This window comes from Maylandia zebra, linkage group LG7, assembly GCF_041146795.1.
Source record: "Maylandia zebra isolate NMK-2024a linkage group LG7, Mzebra_GT3a, whole genome shotgun sequence".
Lineage (NCBI taxonomy): Eukaryota > Metazoa > Chordata > Actinopteri > Cichliformes > Cichlidae > Maylandia > Maylandia zebra.
The window spans coordinates 58692107-58711382 of NC_135173.1; the positions used below are offsets into that span (position 1 = coordinate 58692107).

The 19276-nt window shown below is 39.2% G+C and overlaps 2 protein-coding genes across 2 annotated transcripts; both read left to right on the forward strand.

The window, feature by feature from the left end:
* The first annotated feature begins 1999 nt into the window (after positions 1–1999).
* derl2 (derlin 2) lies at positions 2000–6974 on the forward strand. The gene is made up of 7 exons (XM_004564653.4): positions 2000–2158; positions 4113–4178; positions 4618–4691; positions 4918–5011; positions 5196–5391; positions 5530–5620; positions 6423–6974. The coding sequence occupies exons 1-7, from the start codon at positions 2066–2068 to the stop codon at positions 6526–6528; spliced, it is 720 nt and encodes a 239-aa protein (XP_004564710.1). The 5' UTR covers positions 2000–2065; the 3' UTR covers positions 6529–6974.
* A 1186-nt stretch (positions 6975–8160) lies between these two features.
* Positions 8161–18544, forward strand: LOC101472282 (SWI/SNF-related matrix-associated actin-dependent regulator of chromatin subfamily B member 1). Its single transcript, XM_004564652.5, has 9 exons — positions 8161–8526; positions 10403–10514; positions 11235–11343; positions 11561–11698; positions 14252–14379; positions 14461–14627; positions 15352–15542; positions 15636–15767; positions 16855–18544. The coding sequence occupies exons 1-9, from the start codon at positions 8437–8439 to the stop codon at positions 16892–16894; spliced, it is 1107 nt and encodes a 368-aa protein (XP_004564709.1). The 5' UTR covers positions 8161–8436; the 3' UTR covers positions 16895–18544.
* Positions 18545–19276: the final 732 nt, after the last annotated feature.

Consider the following 19276-nt stretch of genomic DNA (forward strand, 5'->3'; position numbering starts at 1 on the left):
GTGCACAGGTTGGTCCGCCTGGTCTTACCATCCATGAGTAGTTGTACCAGTAGCTGGGATTTTGCCCCACTGGTGTTGCTGCTAATTCCTTTCTGGGCCTTGCTCATGTATTGAACATGAACTTTTCGTCATGGGCGCTATGATGCCTGGCAGGAGCTTCCATTTGGTGCTGAGGCCAGTTATTGGTCTGTAGTTGGATGGAAGTGGCCCCTTCTGAGACTCAGGACTGTTCAGCGTTCAGTTAGTCAGTCTGAATATATATCACATCCATTATCTATTATCCCTATCCAGTAGAAGCTGGTTCACTTGTCCTATTTGACACTGGAGTGCAGTTAGCTTCTTTAGGCAGTAACTGTGAATCATGGTGCCATTTAGCTCTTTATGCTTGAGTCTTCCACTCTGATGATTTTTGGAGCTTGTTGATGGAGGTTGCTAGCCACTAAGCATTGTTTTTATGTGTTGCCTCTTTCTCCCATGTGCTCTTCGAGAATTGCTTAGTCTCTAGCCTTGGCAGGGCTGTTCTCATATTATCCCCCTGCCACTGAGAGTACAGCTTGGATGGCTCAGTTGAGTAGAGCTGGTTTATTCTCCTGGCTTCTCTCTGGTATATCTCTTTAGGCAGTTAGGCAAGGCTGTGAGTCTTTGCTTGGCAGGTGGGGATGATGACATCTTCCTGCTTATCTGACATCCTGGCTCTCCCTTGTCATAGCATTTGTGTTGGACCTCATCAATCTCTAGTTGTAATAGCAGTTGCTTCTTCCAGATGTTGTTATAGCAGCTAGATATATAGGCAAGCATAAAGATTGTCAAATTTGCACAAAGGCCACATTGTAATGATCAGACGACTGGACTGGAGCACCTCTGAAACTGCAGCTCTTGTGGGATGCTCCTGGTCTGCAGTGTTCATTATCTATCAAAAGTGTTCCAAGGAAGGAACAGTGGTGAACCCACAGTAGTTTTATGGCAAGCATAGTATGACATCCATGTGGGGAGTCGAGGCTCAGGCTGGCCTGTATAATCGGATACAACAAATTAGTTAACTATAGCTCAAACTGCTGAAAAGTTAATATAGGTTCTGATAGAAAAGTGTCAGAATACACAGTCCATCACAGTTTGTCACTTATGGGGCAGCATGGCTTCAGACCAGTGCCAATAACGGATGTGTGAGCATCAGAACTAATCCACAGAGCAATGGAAGAAGCTGGCCTGGTCTGATGAATCACATTTTCTTTTACATCACATGAATGCCCATACACATGCTTACCTGGGGAAGATTTCATTCATCAAGATATGTGTTTTAACTCCTCTTTTTGAGCAGTGTATTTACTAGTCATTCAGTGTTTTGTTCTAGAACTTTAAGTGATTTCTATTACACACACACACACACACACACACACACACACACACACACACACACACACACACACACACACACACACACACACACACACACACACACAAAATTTACGAGGTTAAAATTTGAAAGCTTTCTTTTGAAGAGACCACCTGCTTTCTTTTCCAAGGCTGGATCTTGACACAGCCAGTGTAAAGAGGGAATACCCCATGAATGTTGGCAACACGCTTCTCCACACGCCTCTGATAATATGCTGATTCTTGGCTAAAATAATTTCGACAGGTCTTGTGTTCTAAAAGGTAATATACCCTCATACATCTTTAAGATATTTCAATAAAAGGAATAGAGCAACCTAAAGTGTATAACAATCTCCAGGTAATATCCTATTTCGTCTTAGAACATTACGTGTATTTTCAAGTCTTCGTCTTTTTTTTTCCTTTTTTTTTGAACGTTATCATGTCAAACATGTCAAAACAAAATAAATAAAAACTGTACTACATTAGTTCTTCTTGAAATATGGAAACTACAAAAACCATCAGTCTTACGATCCACATCTGTATATTCAGTAAAAACATCGGCGAAAGACCATAGATTGTATAAAAGTGTAGAAACTGGAACATTTGCCATTTGTCCAACGTGCTTGAATGCAGCACCGTTGGCTTTGTGGGATGACGTGTCAAGAAAGTGCCGGAAGCTTTCAGTCGGTCTAAAATGGCTTACCAGACGCTGCAACAGGAATACCTACAGATTCCTGTTGTTACCAGGGCATACACAACCGCCTGTGTACTCACAACTGCTGCGGTGGTAAGACTCATTCAGGTGTTCTTAGTGTTAGACAGGGAATAATAAACTCGCACTGCCTACCGCGGTCATCGTAAGGTGGTTACTTCGGTGCTAGCTCGGTGCTTGGGAACCTGTTAGAAGGGTACGTGCCTGAACGGAACCTAGTTGGATCTCTTGCTTAAGTGATATGAAGCAATAAGCGGAGCGGGCTACTTGTACCCGGTGCCACGGGTACGACCGATAATTTCCTTAGTGGCCTCACAAGCTACAGCTGTTGTTTATTTATCCTGTAGGGTTAAGTGCTACCTGGTGCTAGCGGCTCACGTCACTCTCATCATCATGGATAAACGTTATTAGAATTCTACAGTCCAGTTTTAGGGAATACGTGTTATATATGCTCTTTCTTTCAAGCTGTCTTAGATGTAAAATGTGGGCACTGTCGCACTGCATTAGACGAATTTGTTTTTCTGCATGTGTGTGCAGCAGTGGGAAAAGGTGATACAGAACTGGCCGATGATGTTTCAGTTGGTCACAGTGGAGCCATTTTAAAGCCCATGTAGGTAGGTTGATAAGGTGTTGGGTGCAAATCATTCCTTCCCAGGAGAGGCCAGCCTACCAAAATTACTCCAAACCTGCGTCAACCACTAATTCTGCTAATATGAGTGGGCCAGATTTCACCCAGATACATCTTAAAAACCTCACAGCCGGTTATCGCAAAGGCTGGTTTGCCGTTATTGTTGCTGGGGGTGGCATTAACAGTTAGGGTCAGAGGGCAGTTACTTTTCCACACAGGGTCAGGTATGTTTGGATAGCTTTTTCACTTAATGAATAAAATCACTAGTTAAAAAACTGAAATTTGTATTTGCTTGGGTTCTCTTTATGTAATGTTAAAATTTGCTTGATCTGAAAAAAAAAAATGTGTGACAGTACAAAAAAGAGGGAAAGAAAGAATTCATTAAGGGGGGCTAAAAGTTTTTCACAGAACTGCATGAAGCTGACCGTGAAATTTTGGTATTTTGGAGCTTCTTATGGGTTTTTTTTTAAACAGTAGTTAGTATTTTTGAATTATTGTACTTATTAGCATAAAATGGCTTATTTTCCAGTTACTGTTATGATGTGCACAGTCGTGTCATTTTCAGTTTCTGATGCAATAACAAGAAATATGCAAAATAGCTGCCTAAACCCCATGTGAGTTGGCTGATAAGGCATTCTGAGTGTACTTTTTACAGTACTGTCACAGTTCTGAAAGTAAATGCACTTCTTATTGATTATTGGATATTGGTATTTTCAGAGTCGGCAATATCAGCTATCAGCAAATAAGATGAATTTACCAGTGTCACGGGCTGATCTTGATCTGTGTTTTCTAGATTTGCTTTGTTTTTAATGTTTAAAAATAGTGTGACGATGAAGAGCTGAAGGACCTTAAGTGGATTTAACTGTTTGTGAAGATATATCTCTGGTACAAAGGAGAAAATAAATAACTAAAAGGCAACAAGAAATCCAGAGTAAAACAGTAGGGTTTCTCCAGCATTCACTGCTTTGATCTCAAATAGAAAGAGGAAATACAGGGGTAGATAATGGCTCAGTGTCAGTATTTTACAAAGTTTTACATGTCTTGTAAAACATGTCTTGATTCCTTGTTCATTACTAATACTTATAAATTAAAGTATTGTGATGTTGGTGCTTTTAGCTCCAGGTAACATTAAAGTGTAGAAAAGAAAGTGGAGCAGGACTCCGACTTGTCTGACTGCAGTTCTGTTGTCTTGATGAATCAAGCTTAGACTTATACTGTGTAAGCAGCTGTCTTATGCAGCTGATTTTCCAGAAAATGGCAGGTCAGATTTGTCTAAACCAGAGCATTATTTCTGTTTGTGTACACAGTGGACTAAGCTTGGTTTTAATAAAGATACACTGGATCTTTTTGTGCCATTGTCATTGTTGTTACATATAACTTATTCTTTGCTTTCTCTTTCAGCAACTAGAGATCATCACACCATTTCAGCTCTACTTCAACCCAGATTTAATTCTAAGAAATTATCAGGTGAGTTATCTGACCCTCAGATTAAGACCATACCAAAATGAAAACCCGCTGTTTAAGCAGCCAGTCAGAAGATTGAAAATATATGGGTAAGCAGTAAAACTGAGGGACCTCAACAATGGGCAGTATAAGACAAATAATGATTATTTTGAACTGTGACTCAATAAAAACTACTCTAAACTAATACTAAAAATAAGGAACCGGAAAGTAACAGATCTGGTTCCATTTAACGAAAAATGTAAAACTGCTGGTGCAAAATATAAACTACAGTAAAATAATTACATAATTAAATAAAAATCAAGATTTCAACATTTCTATGTGAATGGGAACTTGTTGAGCTGAGAATTAAACAAAACCTGCACTGACATTATTTTAAACTGGACAAATGGATGTAGTAGTTTTACTGTTATCTGCAGCTGAATGTTGTTTCTTTCACTTCTAGGTATGGCGACTAATAACCAACTTCCTGTTTTTTGGTCCGGTTGGTTTCAATTTCCTGTTCAATATGATTTTTCTGTATCCTTCTCAGTTCCACAGCTCTTTACATATAAAGTCGCTATGCATGCTTTACTTTCTGGTTCACTGGGGAACACCGGGTGTGGTTTTAGAGATGATATGTTAAAAAGTTATGTACAAATAGAGTTCTTGTAAAAAATAAATAAAAAAAATTAAAGAACAAATTGGGATGATGGTGATGACGTGTACATTTTTCTCGCAGCTTTCCTTAACCATGTACTTGCAGGTACAGATACTGTCGAATGCTGGAGGAGGGCTCTTTCAGGGGACGCACGGCTGACTTTGTCTTCATGTTTCTCTTTGGTGGACTTCTTATGACTGTATCCTCTTAAATCGTTCAGAGAACAACTTTATATACGACATATATACATACATACACTCCTTATGTGGTAAGCAACTTTTCGATCTCTCTGCTGCCGTTGATTGATTATTAGTCTGTTAATGTTGGGCAGACACAAACAGTCAGCAGTAATGTTCAGCCATTTGTCCTCAATGAAGTCTCAGATATTTGGCACTTTTGTGAGTCTGGTGTTTCTGGGCCAGGCCTTCACCATCATGCTGGTATACGTGTGGAGTCGACGGAACCCGAATGTTCGCATGAACTTCTTTGGCCTGCTCAACTTTCAGGCACCCTTCTTGCCCTGGGTGCTAATGGGATTCTCACTTCTGCTGGGCAACTCTATCATCGTGGATCTTTTAGGTGCTTATAATTGACCCCTGCTGTCAGTGTTCAGTACTTTGGTGGTATGCTAAGATTTGCAGGTACCTGCTGTGTTTAGTGGTGTACAGCAAGGTTTTGATGGGTTAGAATAAAACTGATTTGTATTTTTCTCTTGAGGTATTGCTGTTGGTCATGTGTACTTCTTCCTGGAGGATGTTTTCCCAAATCAACCAGGTGGTGGAAGGTGGCTCAAGACCCCATCAATCATGTGAGTCACAGAATAATTGTAATATTTGTGGTGTGAGAGAAGTTTTAAGTAGCAGATGGGAATTTCTCTAAACAGACATGTGGCTGCAGTCACCATGTGCAGCTGGTCTTTACACACACAGAGGTGTCTGTTATAATTTAAGTACTTTTCTAAGATCCAGTTATTGTTCTTTCCTTAGATTTTTCTCTCTTCCCTAAGGCCAGCTGAAGTAGGAGAACAGTGGAAAAAGCATGTCATGCCCTTAAAATCAATAACGAGCTACAAAACACACTTCAAGCACAAATTAATTTGGTTGGCTGAAATCCAATTGTTGTTTCACGAAATGCTTTTGTCATTTAAACATTATGTTGACATATGCTCAAGCTATATTCTTCATTAACAGAAATAAAACTTGGAATTCACAAAGTACTAAACAGTGTCTTCGAAGACTAACTGAAATTGCGCAAGTTGCAAAACGCAGATAAGAGCAGACCATTTTTTTTTTCTATCAAAAATAGTGGATTCTTAAAAAATGACATCATCAAAAGGGGCTATGGTAGAAATTCATAATAAATTCATGGGAGGTTCCTATGTGGCTCTTGAAATCAAGGCAAACCCTGAAAAGACAAGAGGCCTACATATGTAGACAGCAGTCCGTTTCCATATTTTGTTCTGGATAAAGCTGCTGTGTATCTTCAGTTTGATTGACATATTTTTTTTATGTTGGACAATCTAACAAAAGTCCGTTCTTAGCTGCATCACTAGCACTACTTCTGTGTTTGTAGAAATGACTCATTCTCCTTTTGCCGTGTTTCTCCCACAGAAAGATGCTCTTTGACACTCCAGAAGAAGATGCCAACTATAACCCCCTGCCAGAGGACCGCCCGGGCGGGTTTGCATGGGGGGAAGGACAGCGCCTTGGTGGTTAAATACACCCTCTATTTCATCCCTGATCATCAGGTCACCTTCAGGGACCTTCTCTCAGAGAGTTGAAGACATGGTCTTTGTTTTTGACGTGTTTGTTTAGTTGTGGATGAGGAATGCCAAACAGCCACAAGTGGTTTGGAGATAACGGTGTGTTGTCTGTGTATATGGGCTTTAATCATCTTCACAAACTCTTCTTGATGCCAGGTCGTCGCTCTAAGACTATTTGATAGAATACAAGCTTCCGATGGAACTGTGGATGGTGAACCTGAGGGCCTCAGGTGATGTTTGTCTTTGTCTCCGGGGAAAAATAAATGAATAAATTATGGCATACAATTATATGAAAGAGGAAAATGACAGCAGTGGAATATTATTGAAATGAATTTATTTACAAAGAGTGCATTTTTTTTATTTCACTTTTTTAAAGAATAAATGTCTGTTGCAAACAACAGTTTGGTTTCATCTCTTTGAAGTGTTTTAGTTTTCGCTTGAAACCAAAGATGTTCTTACTAATTCTGAGTGTAAAAATGCAACATGTCAGTTGAAAGACTCTTGTAACTTGTCTTATTGTTAGAGACGGAGATGTCAGGATTTTCACTGTTTTTGATTTCATAGCCCATGAGGTGTGGCGCAAAGTGAGAATAATGGGTTAGCAAGCTATCTTGAGTCTAAAGGCAGACATTTCAATGTCATGTCAGATTTGCTGAATCTGCTGTAAGTGTAAAGTTGTTGGCATGTCAAAGCTACCCATTTGAAAACACCTTCAGGCATTTATGCAGCCAGTTATTATTAAGCAATATCTTTTTACAAGAACACTTAATTTTTCTTGCCTTATTGGTAGCAAAACAAAATTTTGACTTTTTGAAAATTCAAATGGTAGATATGTTTTTAAGTGTTCCAGAAAGACAAGTATGTAAATTTTGTTCCTTGCACGCACTTCTGGAATATTGGTGTCTTCTGCACTGTTGTCATATTTAATTTGATTGAGATAGCTTTAAACATATCTGTAATACACAATCCATTTTTATAGTAGACTTACTGGAGTAGAAAGAATCCTTCATGTGCCTAAAAAAAATGGATTTATGAATACTTGGGCTAATCTCGGTTATTTGGCACTCTGTGTGTGTATTTTGATCCAATATCTAGAAGACCTATGTGCCGTTTGCATTAGATCAGCAGTCCCCAGCCCCCAAGGTGGTACCGGTCCATGAGTTGTTTGGTACGGACCGTGAGAGTTGAGGCTTGGGTGTGAAATTTATGGTTTTCAAGGTTTTATAGGTTTTAGCATTTTTTTTTTATCATTAACTCGGTTTCCCTGGGTCTTTTCCCGTGTATTATGAATAAATCTTCTTTTTTTGGTACCGGTACTGGTTTTATTTTGTTGTATTTATCCACGGCACCTTAAAGGCCGGTCCGTGAAAATATTATCGGACATAAACCGGTCCGTGGCGCAAAAAAGGTTGGGGACCGCTGCATTAGATTCATAAGGAATTGTGAGAACTCTACAATAATATGGATATCGCAGATAACCTCTGCAGCTGGAGGAGTTAAATCTCATTTTAATGTAGAACAGTAGGGGCGGTAATGAGCACTGGAAATTGTTCATCCACTTTGAGCGAGGACAGAAAGAGAGTAGTATCCCATGAAGCGTTTAGACTTTTCGGGAAAAATTCTTCCAAATTTGAATGTCCTCATTTAATCCATCTAAATAGGGACTGGTACAGAAATTGCTGTAGTTTTCAATTTTTTGTAGATAATCTTCATGTCGTTTTATACTTGGTAAGCAGACATGCTCCTAATTGGAGTAAGCAAAACCTATTTGAAGGGACGATATCGGATTTCCCATTTTCAACTCAGGCTGCGAACGCACCTGAAGAAAGGCTGCTCAAATAATTAGCAGTGACTGCGTAAAGATGCAATTAGCTCTCAGTAAAACGTTTGGCCAGAAGCCGGTAAAATTTCAGCTCGAACAAGATGGAGACTTTTACATGGTGGGGTCGGAGGTATGTGACGGTCTGTACACAAACTTTCGGGGCCTAAATCTCTTATGCTTGCTGCAGTTATCCTTTCTGCTGGCTAGATGATGCTAGCATGCTAACGAGCGCCACTGATGCCTCAATAAACAAAGAAGCATGTGAAACGAAGAGCGGGGTGTAGTCAGTCAAACAAGCTGCTACCAAAGCTCTAATTGTGCCGTTCAAAACCAGTAAAAACTAACCTCAGCTTCTGCCGTTTTGCTGTAACTTGGTATTCCCCACTGGGTTACTGCAGTTACTTTATTTTAACATAACCCATTTCAACTAAGCTTGAGCCGTCTGCCATTATTATTCTGACCGTTTTGATGTCACTTTTGCACTGCTTGAGTCGACAAACACAACCCACTTGGTTTAAAAAAAAAAAAAAAAAAAAAAAAGGTGAATAAAAACGTATAGTTGTCCACTGCACTGTGCGGGCTAGCACTGTTTGGAAGACCTTAAAGGTATTTTTTGTAATCACCTTCTTTGCAGAGTTCAGTTAAATTTTTCACCACAGCAGCATTTTGGAGGCACCGATCTTAGGATGTTTTGTGACTCACTGCTGATCTTTTAAAGAATGGTTAAAATTTGATTGACAGTTACCGGTAGCTCAAAACATGGCATCAATACTGAGCTGTGGCACCTTCGAATGTCACATCCTACCTCAGCTGTTTGGAGGGAATGTCATGAGCTGCTATAGCTTCTAGCCCTGGTGTTGTCTTGTTAGGAGTTTCTTCTTGGTAAATTACTGTATGCATGTGCGGGTTAAAGGGTCTGATCCTCTCATTATGTCCACATTATTGCTTACAAGAAGAGAAACGGGGTTTATTTTCACACCTGGTTGGGGAAAAAAGTGTGTGTGTGTGTGTGTGTGTGTGTGTGTGTGTGTGTGTGTTTTGTTTTTCGTTTTTAAAGCAGAAGACTAGTTTGGAAATAAGACAGATCAAGATAAGACAGTTTTGGATGGTATTTCAAAGCCAGGACTGTGCTATGCTTACAACTGGTGCAGCTCCTTTTGTTTCTACAAACAGTGATTGAAATGTTTGATAGCTTTCAAATTAGTTGGCATGACAATGAAAAGCAGTCCTAATGTTTATTAACATTTGCAAGGTGGTTTGGAAACATTTGTTTTTCTTAATGAATGATTTGCATCTTTAGTGTGCTAATAGTTAAGACAACATCCATTTTCTTCAGATTATCCAGTTTGTTTGGGCTAAAGTCTATCCCCAACTGATTTAGTTCTGTTTCACATATTTAACAAGGAACTGGAAACATTCCTGAGAGATTTGGGTCCACAGTGTCTTCATAGCGTCACACTGATATCTTTTGACTACCTTTTGAACAGTGCAAAAGTGACATCAAAATGGTCTTAATACTAATGACAGACTGCTCAAGCTGCGTCACTTAAGCATGTTACACAAAGCAGAAAGATATTTTTTTCCAGTCTTACTTTATTTTAACATAACCCATTTCAACTAACTGCAGTAACCCAAGTTACGTAGGGAATACGAAGTAACAGCAAAACGGCAGAAGCTGAGGTTAGTTTTTACTGGTTTTGAATGGCACAATTAGAGCTTTGGTAGCAGCTTGTTTGACTGAGTGTACACATGCTTCTTTGTTTATTGAGGCATCAGTGGCGCTCGTTAGCATGCTAGCATCATCTAGCCAGCAGAAAGCAGTAGTTGGATCTGCATTTAAGAACACGGAAGAACAATTACAGCTAAATCACTATAAACAAAAAATGAAATGGTCCTTTTGATAGAACTGCAGTTATGACAGGTGCTGTTATCTGTTTCTTTGGTTCTTTGTTTTTAACATTTGTTTCACTGTGGATTGGAAAAACACATGCACTTTGCTGTTCAAGGTTGGAAACTATCTGCGGATGTTCAGAGGCTCCCTTTATAAAAGATATCCATCTTTATGGAGGAGGCTGGCCTCTGTGGAGGAGAGAAAGAAAATTGTAGCATCGTCACATGGTGAGTGGCTTTTTGTATGTGTGCAGGGTAAGGGGTTACTGTGGATACTAACATGATTTGGACTACTCCCAGGGTTGTATAGAATTTCCTATCCACAAAATCTTCTGCAGACATGAAGGCAGTTTGAGAAAACCCCGGACACTACCACAACAAAAAAATACTAAAGTCCTACTTTCAATCAATTACTCAAAATGATATGGAGAAATGTAAGCAATACACTCAGCTGTGCAGAAATAAAAAAGTACATTTACCTTCAAAAAACGAGTTAAGTCCGTAGATGGCAAAAACTGCAAACATTTCAAGTATTTAAACAATATTATGCCTGAGTTTATTACTGGACTATCAATTACATCATGTATCTTGAGACTTTACCTTTACAGATTGATGTGACTGTCAGTGTTGTTACAGATGACTAAAAGTAAACTTAAAAAATCCAAAAACATTTCCTGTAACTGAAATAAAATAAATCCTTTTAATATTGTGTACTTACAAAAAATTAAAAAAACAGTAAGAACAAAAAGTATACAATATTACTTGTGTACTTTAATATTTTTTAATTAAAGTGCAATAGTAAAAACTTTTTCCTTTTTAAAGTAAAATTTATAGGAAATGTCTTTAATTTTGGTGTTGAGCTGAACTTCTTGCTGCAAACAAATATTGCCCCCCAAAAAAAGCTAAAGCTACTGTGTCTTTGTTCTCTGGACGATTGTTCATTTACAGCCACCAGTGTTACTCTGCTGAAGGCTTCAGAGTGTGAAGAGATCTTTGATGGAAATGATGAGAAATACAAAGCAGTGTCTATCAACACAGAGCCCCCTGCTTACCTCAGGTAATCTGCTGATGAATGCAGACCCCAGTTATACGATGACATCAACTCATGACTCAGTTTTGTTGGTTGCATAGATGAATGGAGTTTTTTGTTTTGTTTTTTTACATTTTAGCAAAGCTTCAAGAGAGCTTTGATAAGTCTGTAATTCTAAGTGATGAAATCCCTTATTGCTGATCATTGTTGAGACAGAAGATGTTTGTTTATTCTTCTTGTAAAGGGAGCAAAAGGCAAAGAGAAGTAGTCAGTGGGTTCCCACACTGCCCAACAGCTCTCACCATCTGGATGCTGTGCCTTGCTCCACCACCATCAACCGGAACCGAATGGGCCGTGACAAGAAGAGGACCTTCCCTCTTTGGTATGGAAGCTGTTTGTTCCCATTCTCATGTGTTTTGTGGACTTATTACTACTGTATGTATTCTGCTTGTTCATGTCAGAGTTAAGGTTCGCAATGACACACCATCATGTAATATAATTCAACAGCACAATCCTGGGCCTTAAAAAAATGAACGCATCATTCTTTATTCATTTGTCAGCAACTACAACTCATCAATGACCATTAAAATGATCATATTTCATAGCTTATCTAGTAGAATTTACTACATTGTTTCTGAACTTCTCAGCATAGTTTGTAGTACATACAGAAATCAGGCATATCAATGTGATCACTGACATGTGAAGTGAATAACACTCTTTGCCGTGGCACCTGTTAGTGGGTGGGAGCGAGTGAACGATTTGTCCTTAAAATGGGCAAGTGTCTTTCAACAAGTTTGGTGGCTTGGCTAGCCAAATTATGATGGCTAGAAGACTAGGTGAGAGCATCTACATAACTGCAGCTCTTGTGGGGTGTTCCCAGTCTGCAGTGGTCTGTGTCTAAGGAAGGACCAGTGATGAACCAGTGACAGAGTCATTAAAGCTCCTTGATGCATATGGAGAGAGAAAGCTGGGCCATGTGGTTCAGTCCAACAGACAGTTTGATTAACAACAGTAAATCAAATATCTGAAAAAATTTAATGCTGGTTTTGATAGAAAGGTACACAGTGTCCCACACTTTGTTGTATATGGGGCTGCATAGCATTCAGATCAGCCAGGATGCCCATGTCAACTACCAAGAGCACCAATAATGGGTGTGTGAGCATCAGAACTTGATCACAGAGCAATGGAAGAAGGTGGCCTGGTCTGATTAACTACATGTTTTTTTACATTACACTAGATGAGTGTGCATCTTACCTGGGAAACACCTAGCACCAGGATGCACTACGGGAAGAAGGTGAGCCCATGGAGGCAATATGATGCTTTGGACAATGATCTGCTTGGAAATCTTGAGTCCTGCCATCCATGTGGATGTTACTTTCACATGTACCACCTACCTAAGCATTGTTGCAGACCATGTAGATCCTGTCACGGAAATGGTATTTGCTGATGGCTGTGGCCTCTTTCAGCCGAGTAATGTCAAGATGGACAGCAATCAGCATATGTGGGATGTGCTGGACAAACAAGTCTGATCCACGCAGGCCCCACACAGCTTACAAACTCAATAAATCTCTTGCTAACATCTTGGTGCCAAATACCAGAGCACACCTTCAAGGGTCTAGTGGAGCTGATGCCTTGAGCAGTCAGGGCTGTTTGGCAGCTACCCTGGGGCCAACACAAAATATTCCTGCCAATTTAAGTGACAGAAATGAATATAATATTAAAAATTAATATTTGGATCAATCACCATCTGACAGTAAATGTTTTGTGTTGTTCTACTTATTCTATTGGCCAGCTGTTACATATCTGTTTCAGGTCTTTCTGGATTTGCTTGTAGTAAAGCCACTCTTGATGAATCCTGCTCACATTTATTTAGAGAACAGCTACCTCAGTTTTCAAGATCCCACACAGTCTCCATCAGTTGTTTACTTTTTATATCAACAACATTGATTGTCTTTACTCACTTGCTCATTTGGATAGTCTTTTTTTGTACATAGTCTAGTAGTTTTCCCTTCAGTAATTTCACTTTTATTCAGTAATTTGCTCAGCTCTTGGTAGATGGCATTGGTGACACTAGGGTGGCTGTGGCTCAGGCAGTTGAGCAGGTCATCTGCCAGTTGGAAGGTTGTTGATTCAATTCTTGGCTGCTCTAGCATGGATGCCAAAGTATCATTTGGCAAGTATCCTTGCTCCCAGTGTCCTCATCAGAATGTGAATGTTACAAAGTCATGTTACTACATACCTGAAACTTATGAAACAAACAAAACCAACATAACAGAATGAGAATACAAGTAAATAAATAGAAAATCCATATACTTTGATTATGAGATAGAGTTAGCAATAGTCATATGTAAAGTAGCATTGGCATGCTTATATTATACCAGGGCCCGTGAGAAAATGGCAGCAATATCCAAACTGGCATACAGCATAAATAGGTCCCATATTTTATGAAACCTATGGTCCCTACTATGTAACTTGCATGTTAGGAAGTCTTACAACACATATTCCAGTACCTTTTGCTGCCATTGAGTCTTAGATGGGCCCGTGCCCATGATCCAGTTCAAAAGGACACATTTCCTTGCATAGAACGTTAGCAGCCTGTAAAGCTGCTTTCCAAACTTCCCTCTGATTTTTGTCATTCGCTGCTCCGAGTAGCATGCACAATGAATTGCATTCAGTGTCAGTAGAGAAGATCTTATCCAGTTCACATTTTATAACGAACCAAAATTGTTGTATTTTCCTGCAGGACCATAGACAATGCGTGAGGTTGCCCATCTCTATTTTACATTTAGGGCACAGCGGAGAAAGGTCTGAATTGTATCTATGACCTTGAGAAAGTGATATGTGAGCTCTGTGTGGAATTTTAATTTGGATTAGTGTTGACCATTTTGAGTAAAACAAGAATAATGCAACATCAGATTGTATGCATCTCACTTAGTTTTGATGACCACGACCCTGCAGTAATCCATGAGAATGCAGCCCAGATAGAGGCACTGGTCCCTGTTCGTCTAGACATGGAGATAGATGGGCAGAAACTGCGGGATACCTTCACATGGAATATGAATGGTACTTATACACGTCTACTACTTTGAAAATATCTGCAACATCTGGTGCTATTTTGTGTTTAATTACCTGCTTTTTCCTTAGAAAAACTTATGACCCCAGAGATGTTTGCTGAGATTTTGTGTGATGACCTCGACTTGAATCCTCTGGCTTTTGTCCCAGCCATCGCATCAGCTATTCGTCAGCAGATTGAGTCTTACCCCACTGACAGTCTCTTAGAAGACCAGGCGGACCAGAGAGTCATCATCAAGGTAGGTGCTGCACCGAAGTAACAATTTTAACAGGAAGTCAAGAAATGACATGTCTAGCAAGAAAATTTTAAATTATTTTAGACAAGCTCATCAGCCATGATCAATGATGTATATCTTAACCTGATTTGATTTAATTCAATTTTATTTATACAGCACCAAATCATAGCAGTTACATCAAGGTACTTTATATTGTAAGGCAAAGACCCCATAATAATGCAGTATGCATGCCAAAGCAATCAAATGACCCCCCTTTGGCCAAGCACAACAGTGGGCTCTGTAAAGACCAGTGGGGGGTCATGACAGGACAAAAATTGCACTGAAAGGATTAATAGTAACTAAAAAGCATATTGAAGGACATATCCTGATCAAAATGACTCCAAGATTCCTTACAGTGTTACTGGAGGTCAAGATAATGCCATCGTGCACAAGCATCTATTTAGATAACATATTTCTAAGATTAAGATTAAGGCTGAGTACAATTATCTCAGTTTTATCTGAATTTAGAAGCAGGAAATTAGAGGTCATCCAGGTCTTTGTCTATTCCTGCAGTTAAGCTATTTGTTGTCTCATCTGGCTTCATGGATAGATAGACCTGTGTATCATCTGCATAGCAATGAAAATGCCTGCCTAAGGGAAGCATGTATAATGTAAACAAATCTTGGCAGTGTTGAACAGAAATACGTCTATAATAGGTTGGTATATGAAAATTTCATATGTCCCACAGCTGAACATCCATGTAGGGAACATCTCTCTGGTGGACCAGTTTGAGTGGGACATGTCAGAGAGGGAGAACTCTCCAGAGTCATTTGCATTGAAGCTGTGCTCTGAGCTGGGTCTCGGCGGGGAGTTTGTCACCACTATTGCCTACAGCATCCGTGGTCAGCTCAGCTGGCACCAGAGGACCTATGCTTTCAGGTAAGTCACTGTAATAAGCCTTTGAGAATGACTGTGAATCTTGGTGTGTTATGGTGCACTCATTTGTTACTCTCATACTTGGAATGTGTCCAGTGAGAACCCACTACCCACAGTAGAGATTGCCATTCGCAACACAGGTGATGCAGACCAGTGGTGCCCCCTGTTGGAGACCCTGACAGATGCGGAAATGGAGAAGAAGATCAGAGACCAAGACAGAAACACAAGGTGACACAGTCAGATGCATTTAATATAGTTATTATCTGCTCCATTGACTTTTATCAGACTGACAGTCATATGGTGCCACTAAATAGGTTAGTAATTAAAAAAAAAAAAAAAAGGATCCCATAAATGGGCAGAGTCACAAATTCAAAGTGTACATGTTGTACATGTTAATTAGTCTACGCTTCAGAACATGGTTGATGAACTCATGATGAAATGTAATATCGAGGCTTTATTTTCAGAGCAGCTGAGCAGAACGGGTTCAACTCTGAGTGTTAATAGTGCAATATCAAAATCAGCCTAACAATGTTTCCCTGCAGAGACGTTCTAAAAATCTCTGATCTTTAACAACAGTGCATCTCACCCGTCTCACGCTCTTCATAAAAGCTTCATTATTCCTCTTATTCCATCATTGAAGTAATGGAAGGCTCTAGCCACCATTTTCAGTATTCCACACCTTGGGCAGCCTTGGCTGGATGCATTGTTTTTGACTTGTCTGTCCATCCTTACATATTAATTTAAATGGGGGTTTTTTCTCATGAAATAATCTATAATCAGTAGTGTAGAGTCATTTACACAGTAGTGTTTTGAAACCTCTTTTTTCAGAAGCCATAATTCTTGCATCATCTAAGACATGATATGGATGATATAGTCATTGTGAATTTTAATTTCCTTGCAATGGGAGTGGTTTTAACTATTAATATTTACATAGTTTGGGCCAGTATATAAAAGGAACTCCTTATAAGTTCCTATATGCTGCTTTTCTACTCTGAGCACTTAATGCAACATGCATCAGTCATTCATGCATACAAGCATACACTGACGTGCTTTCTATCTAACATTCACACTCTTGCAGTATCTTGCAGACTGGAAGAGCCAGGCATTGAACCTTCTTTACAATAATTTACTGATTGTTTAATGGTGTCATCTCAATAATTAAGATCAGTGTGTATGTATTGTGGCACTAGAACGTATGCATGTCTTTTTTTAGTTTGACCAAATCATACTTTGTACTGGGTTATCAGGCTTGTAAAATCTCTGATCATTCCTACAGTTTTTAAAGAATTCTTCTTCAAATAAACTGTTTTTGTAGGCGTATGAGACGACTGGCCAACACCGCCCCCTCTTGGTAGAAGGCAATGTGAAGCTGGTCAGGAGGCTCCTGTTACTCGTTAAAACAACTAAGGACATAAGTCATCCTTAAAGCATCAACGTAGCATCTGGACGAGCGTGAACACAGACGTATGTATGGTCAGTTCTGCGGCAGCCTGTGATTAAGGACACCGCATTCCTCAGCACACATGGACTCCACCACCAATATGTTTCACTCTGCTCATGGCAGCAGCATACTGCTAAGTATCAAATGTTTACTCTAGAGGAACTGATTCAGATGTCTGAGACACACACACACACACACAGTGATGCTCACATTAGGTCAATGCACATGGTATTGAGTTTATTTATGTGAATGGTTACTGAAATGACAACCTGATCTGAACAGCTTTATGTACTTGGACAAGTGGAACATCTTCATGTTTCTAACAGGGAACTAATATCATCTACAGCAGCAGTTGTCTTACTTAGATATTAGTATTACACTGTGTTTTTCCCTTTTTAATAAGGCATGTCAGCATTTCTGTCACATGGCCTACATTTGGATTTCTGAGACTTGATGTACTATGGAGATGGAAAGATCAGTCAGTCCATTAGTCCTTCAGCAGAAGAATGTTATCTGTTTTTTGAATAGATCCCAACAGAAAAATAGCCAAGAGATGATGGTTTTTATGGTTTCAGACTTTTCCAAAGAAACCGTTTATTAATAATCATATTAATACGAGTCAAGTGAGATTTCGCCTGTTTCAACCTGGCTAAAAAATCTGAATGTCTGTCTTTGGGTTGACCGCTTGAGGTGTTTCCTCTAATTTGAAAGCATTCTACCATTCACCTTAATTTTCAATATCTATATTGCTATAAGACAACCAAGCCATGTTTGGGTTGTCTTTTTGTTGTCGTTTGTTTGTTTTCATTTTATTTTTTTACTTATGGATGTTCAGACCCAATTCTTTGTCATAATGCACCTTTGTATGTATCTGTGCGTCAGAGGAATTGCCAAACATTTAAATAGAGAGCAGTAAGCAGCCATGACTTTTTAGGGCTTTTGGGGACGTTTGAAAGGATCTGCTGGATTTCTGCATTAACATTCTGTACTCACAGGCTTTTTATGGTCCCACAAGTGTGTTCAGAAGTGGAACATGGAAAACCTGTAAGTGTGAAGTCTGGATAGTAGAAGGACCCAAAGAGCTGACAGGTTGGTGAAGGTCAACAACAATTTATTTTTGAAAAGTAAAAAAATTGAAGTACTTAAAGGGTAACGCTGCCTCAGATCCCTGCCTCAGATCTGTAAAGTCCTTTCAGTGAATGAGAGTTGAATTGATTTTAGCATGTAGACGGTGTTCTGATTGTAGTTTTGTGCACTAGTAGACATCTGCATGCTGAAACCTAGATGGTTCATACTGTTCCCTGTGCATGAGGGACTGATTGTTCCACTGTTACTTCACTCCAGCCTCCTTTTTCAGCTAGCATGGAGGAGTGAAAACAAGTTGAAAATATTTATTTTCTATCATAAAGTGATGATTTTCAACTTGAATATACTCTGAAGAATTATGTTAACATGTACTGTTGCTTCTTTCTTTTATTTGTTTAGTTACTGTCGCTTTATAGTAATTTTTTGCTTTTTCTTTTGCTTTTCCTATGAAAAATAAAAAAAAAATGCCTGTTGGGAACCTACTGCTTTAACCTCTTTGTCTTCAAGTCACATTTTTAACCATTTCATGAACTGAAATATAGTAGTACATATTTAAAAAAAAAAATGGTATACTGCACCATTTGTTTATCTTTTTGTTTTATAAACAAAGTGAGATATTTCAAGCTGTTTGAGGTTTGATCTCAAACCTTCAAAAAGCAGTATTTAACTCATTTAGAAGAATCAACAATATGTGAAATATAAGAAATAAATTTAAGCTGAACTGATCTGAATTAAAATCAGTTACAGTAATAAACTGTAGAGTGTATTTTGTGAAAGTTCTCAGGAACGGTGATGTGCAGCAGTGGGTCCCTCAGTCTATCCTGACTCAGAACACTTGAAGTTCTCACACATGGAAATCGAATGTATGATAAGCTGCAGGATTCAAACACAAGTGTAACTTATAAATACATGTTCATGCTTTTATGAAACAATGAGAGAGAGAAGGGAAAAGAGCAGGGCAGACAGAAAGGTGACAGTCTCAGGTGTATAGACTATAACAAAACGGTAACAGGAGTATTTTCTGTTTGTGTTATTAGCAGTAGTAAATAAGATCCCAGCTGGTGATCACATGTTTGACTTCTATGAAAAAAGCACCTTTCTTTTAGCTTAAGGAGTAAACCATCAGCTCGTTAAAACAAACGTTAAAGTCCGTTTGGCTTGACACCACGGAACCGAGCCAGCGCAGTAATCGAGCTAACATTAACAGTAC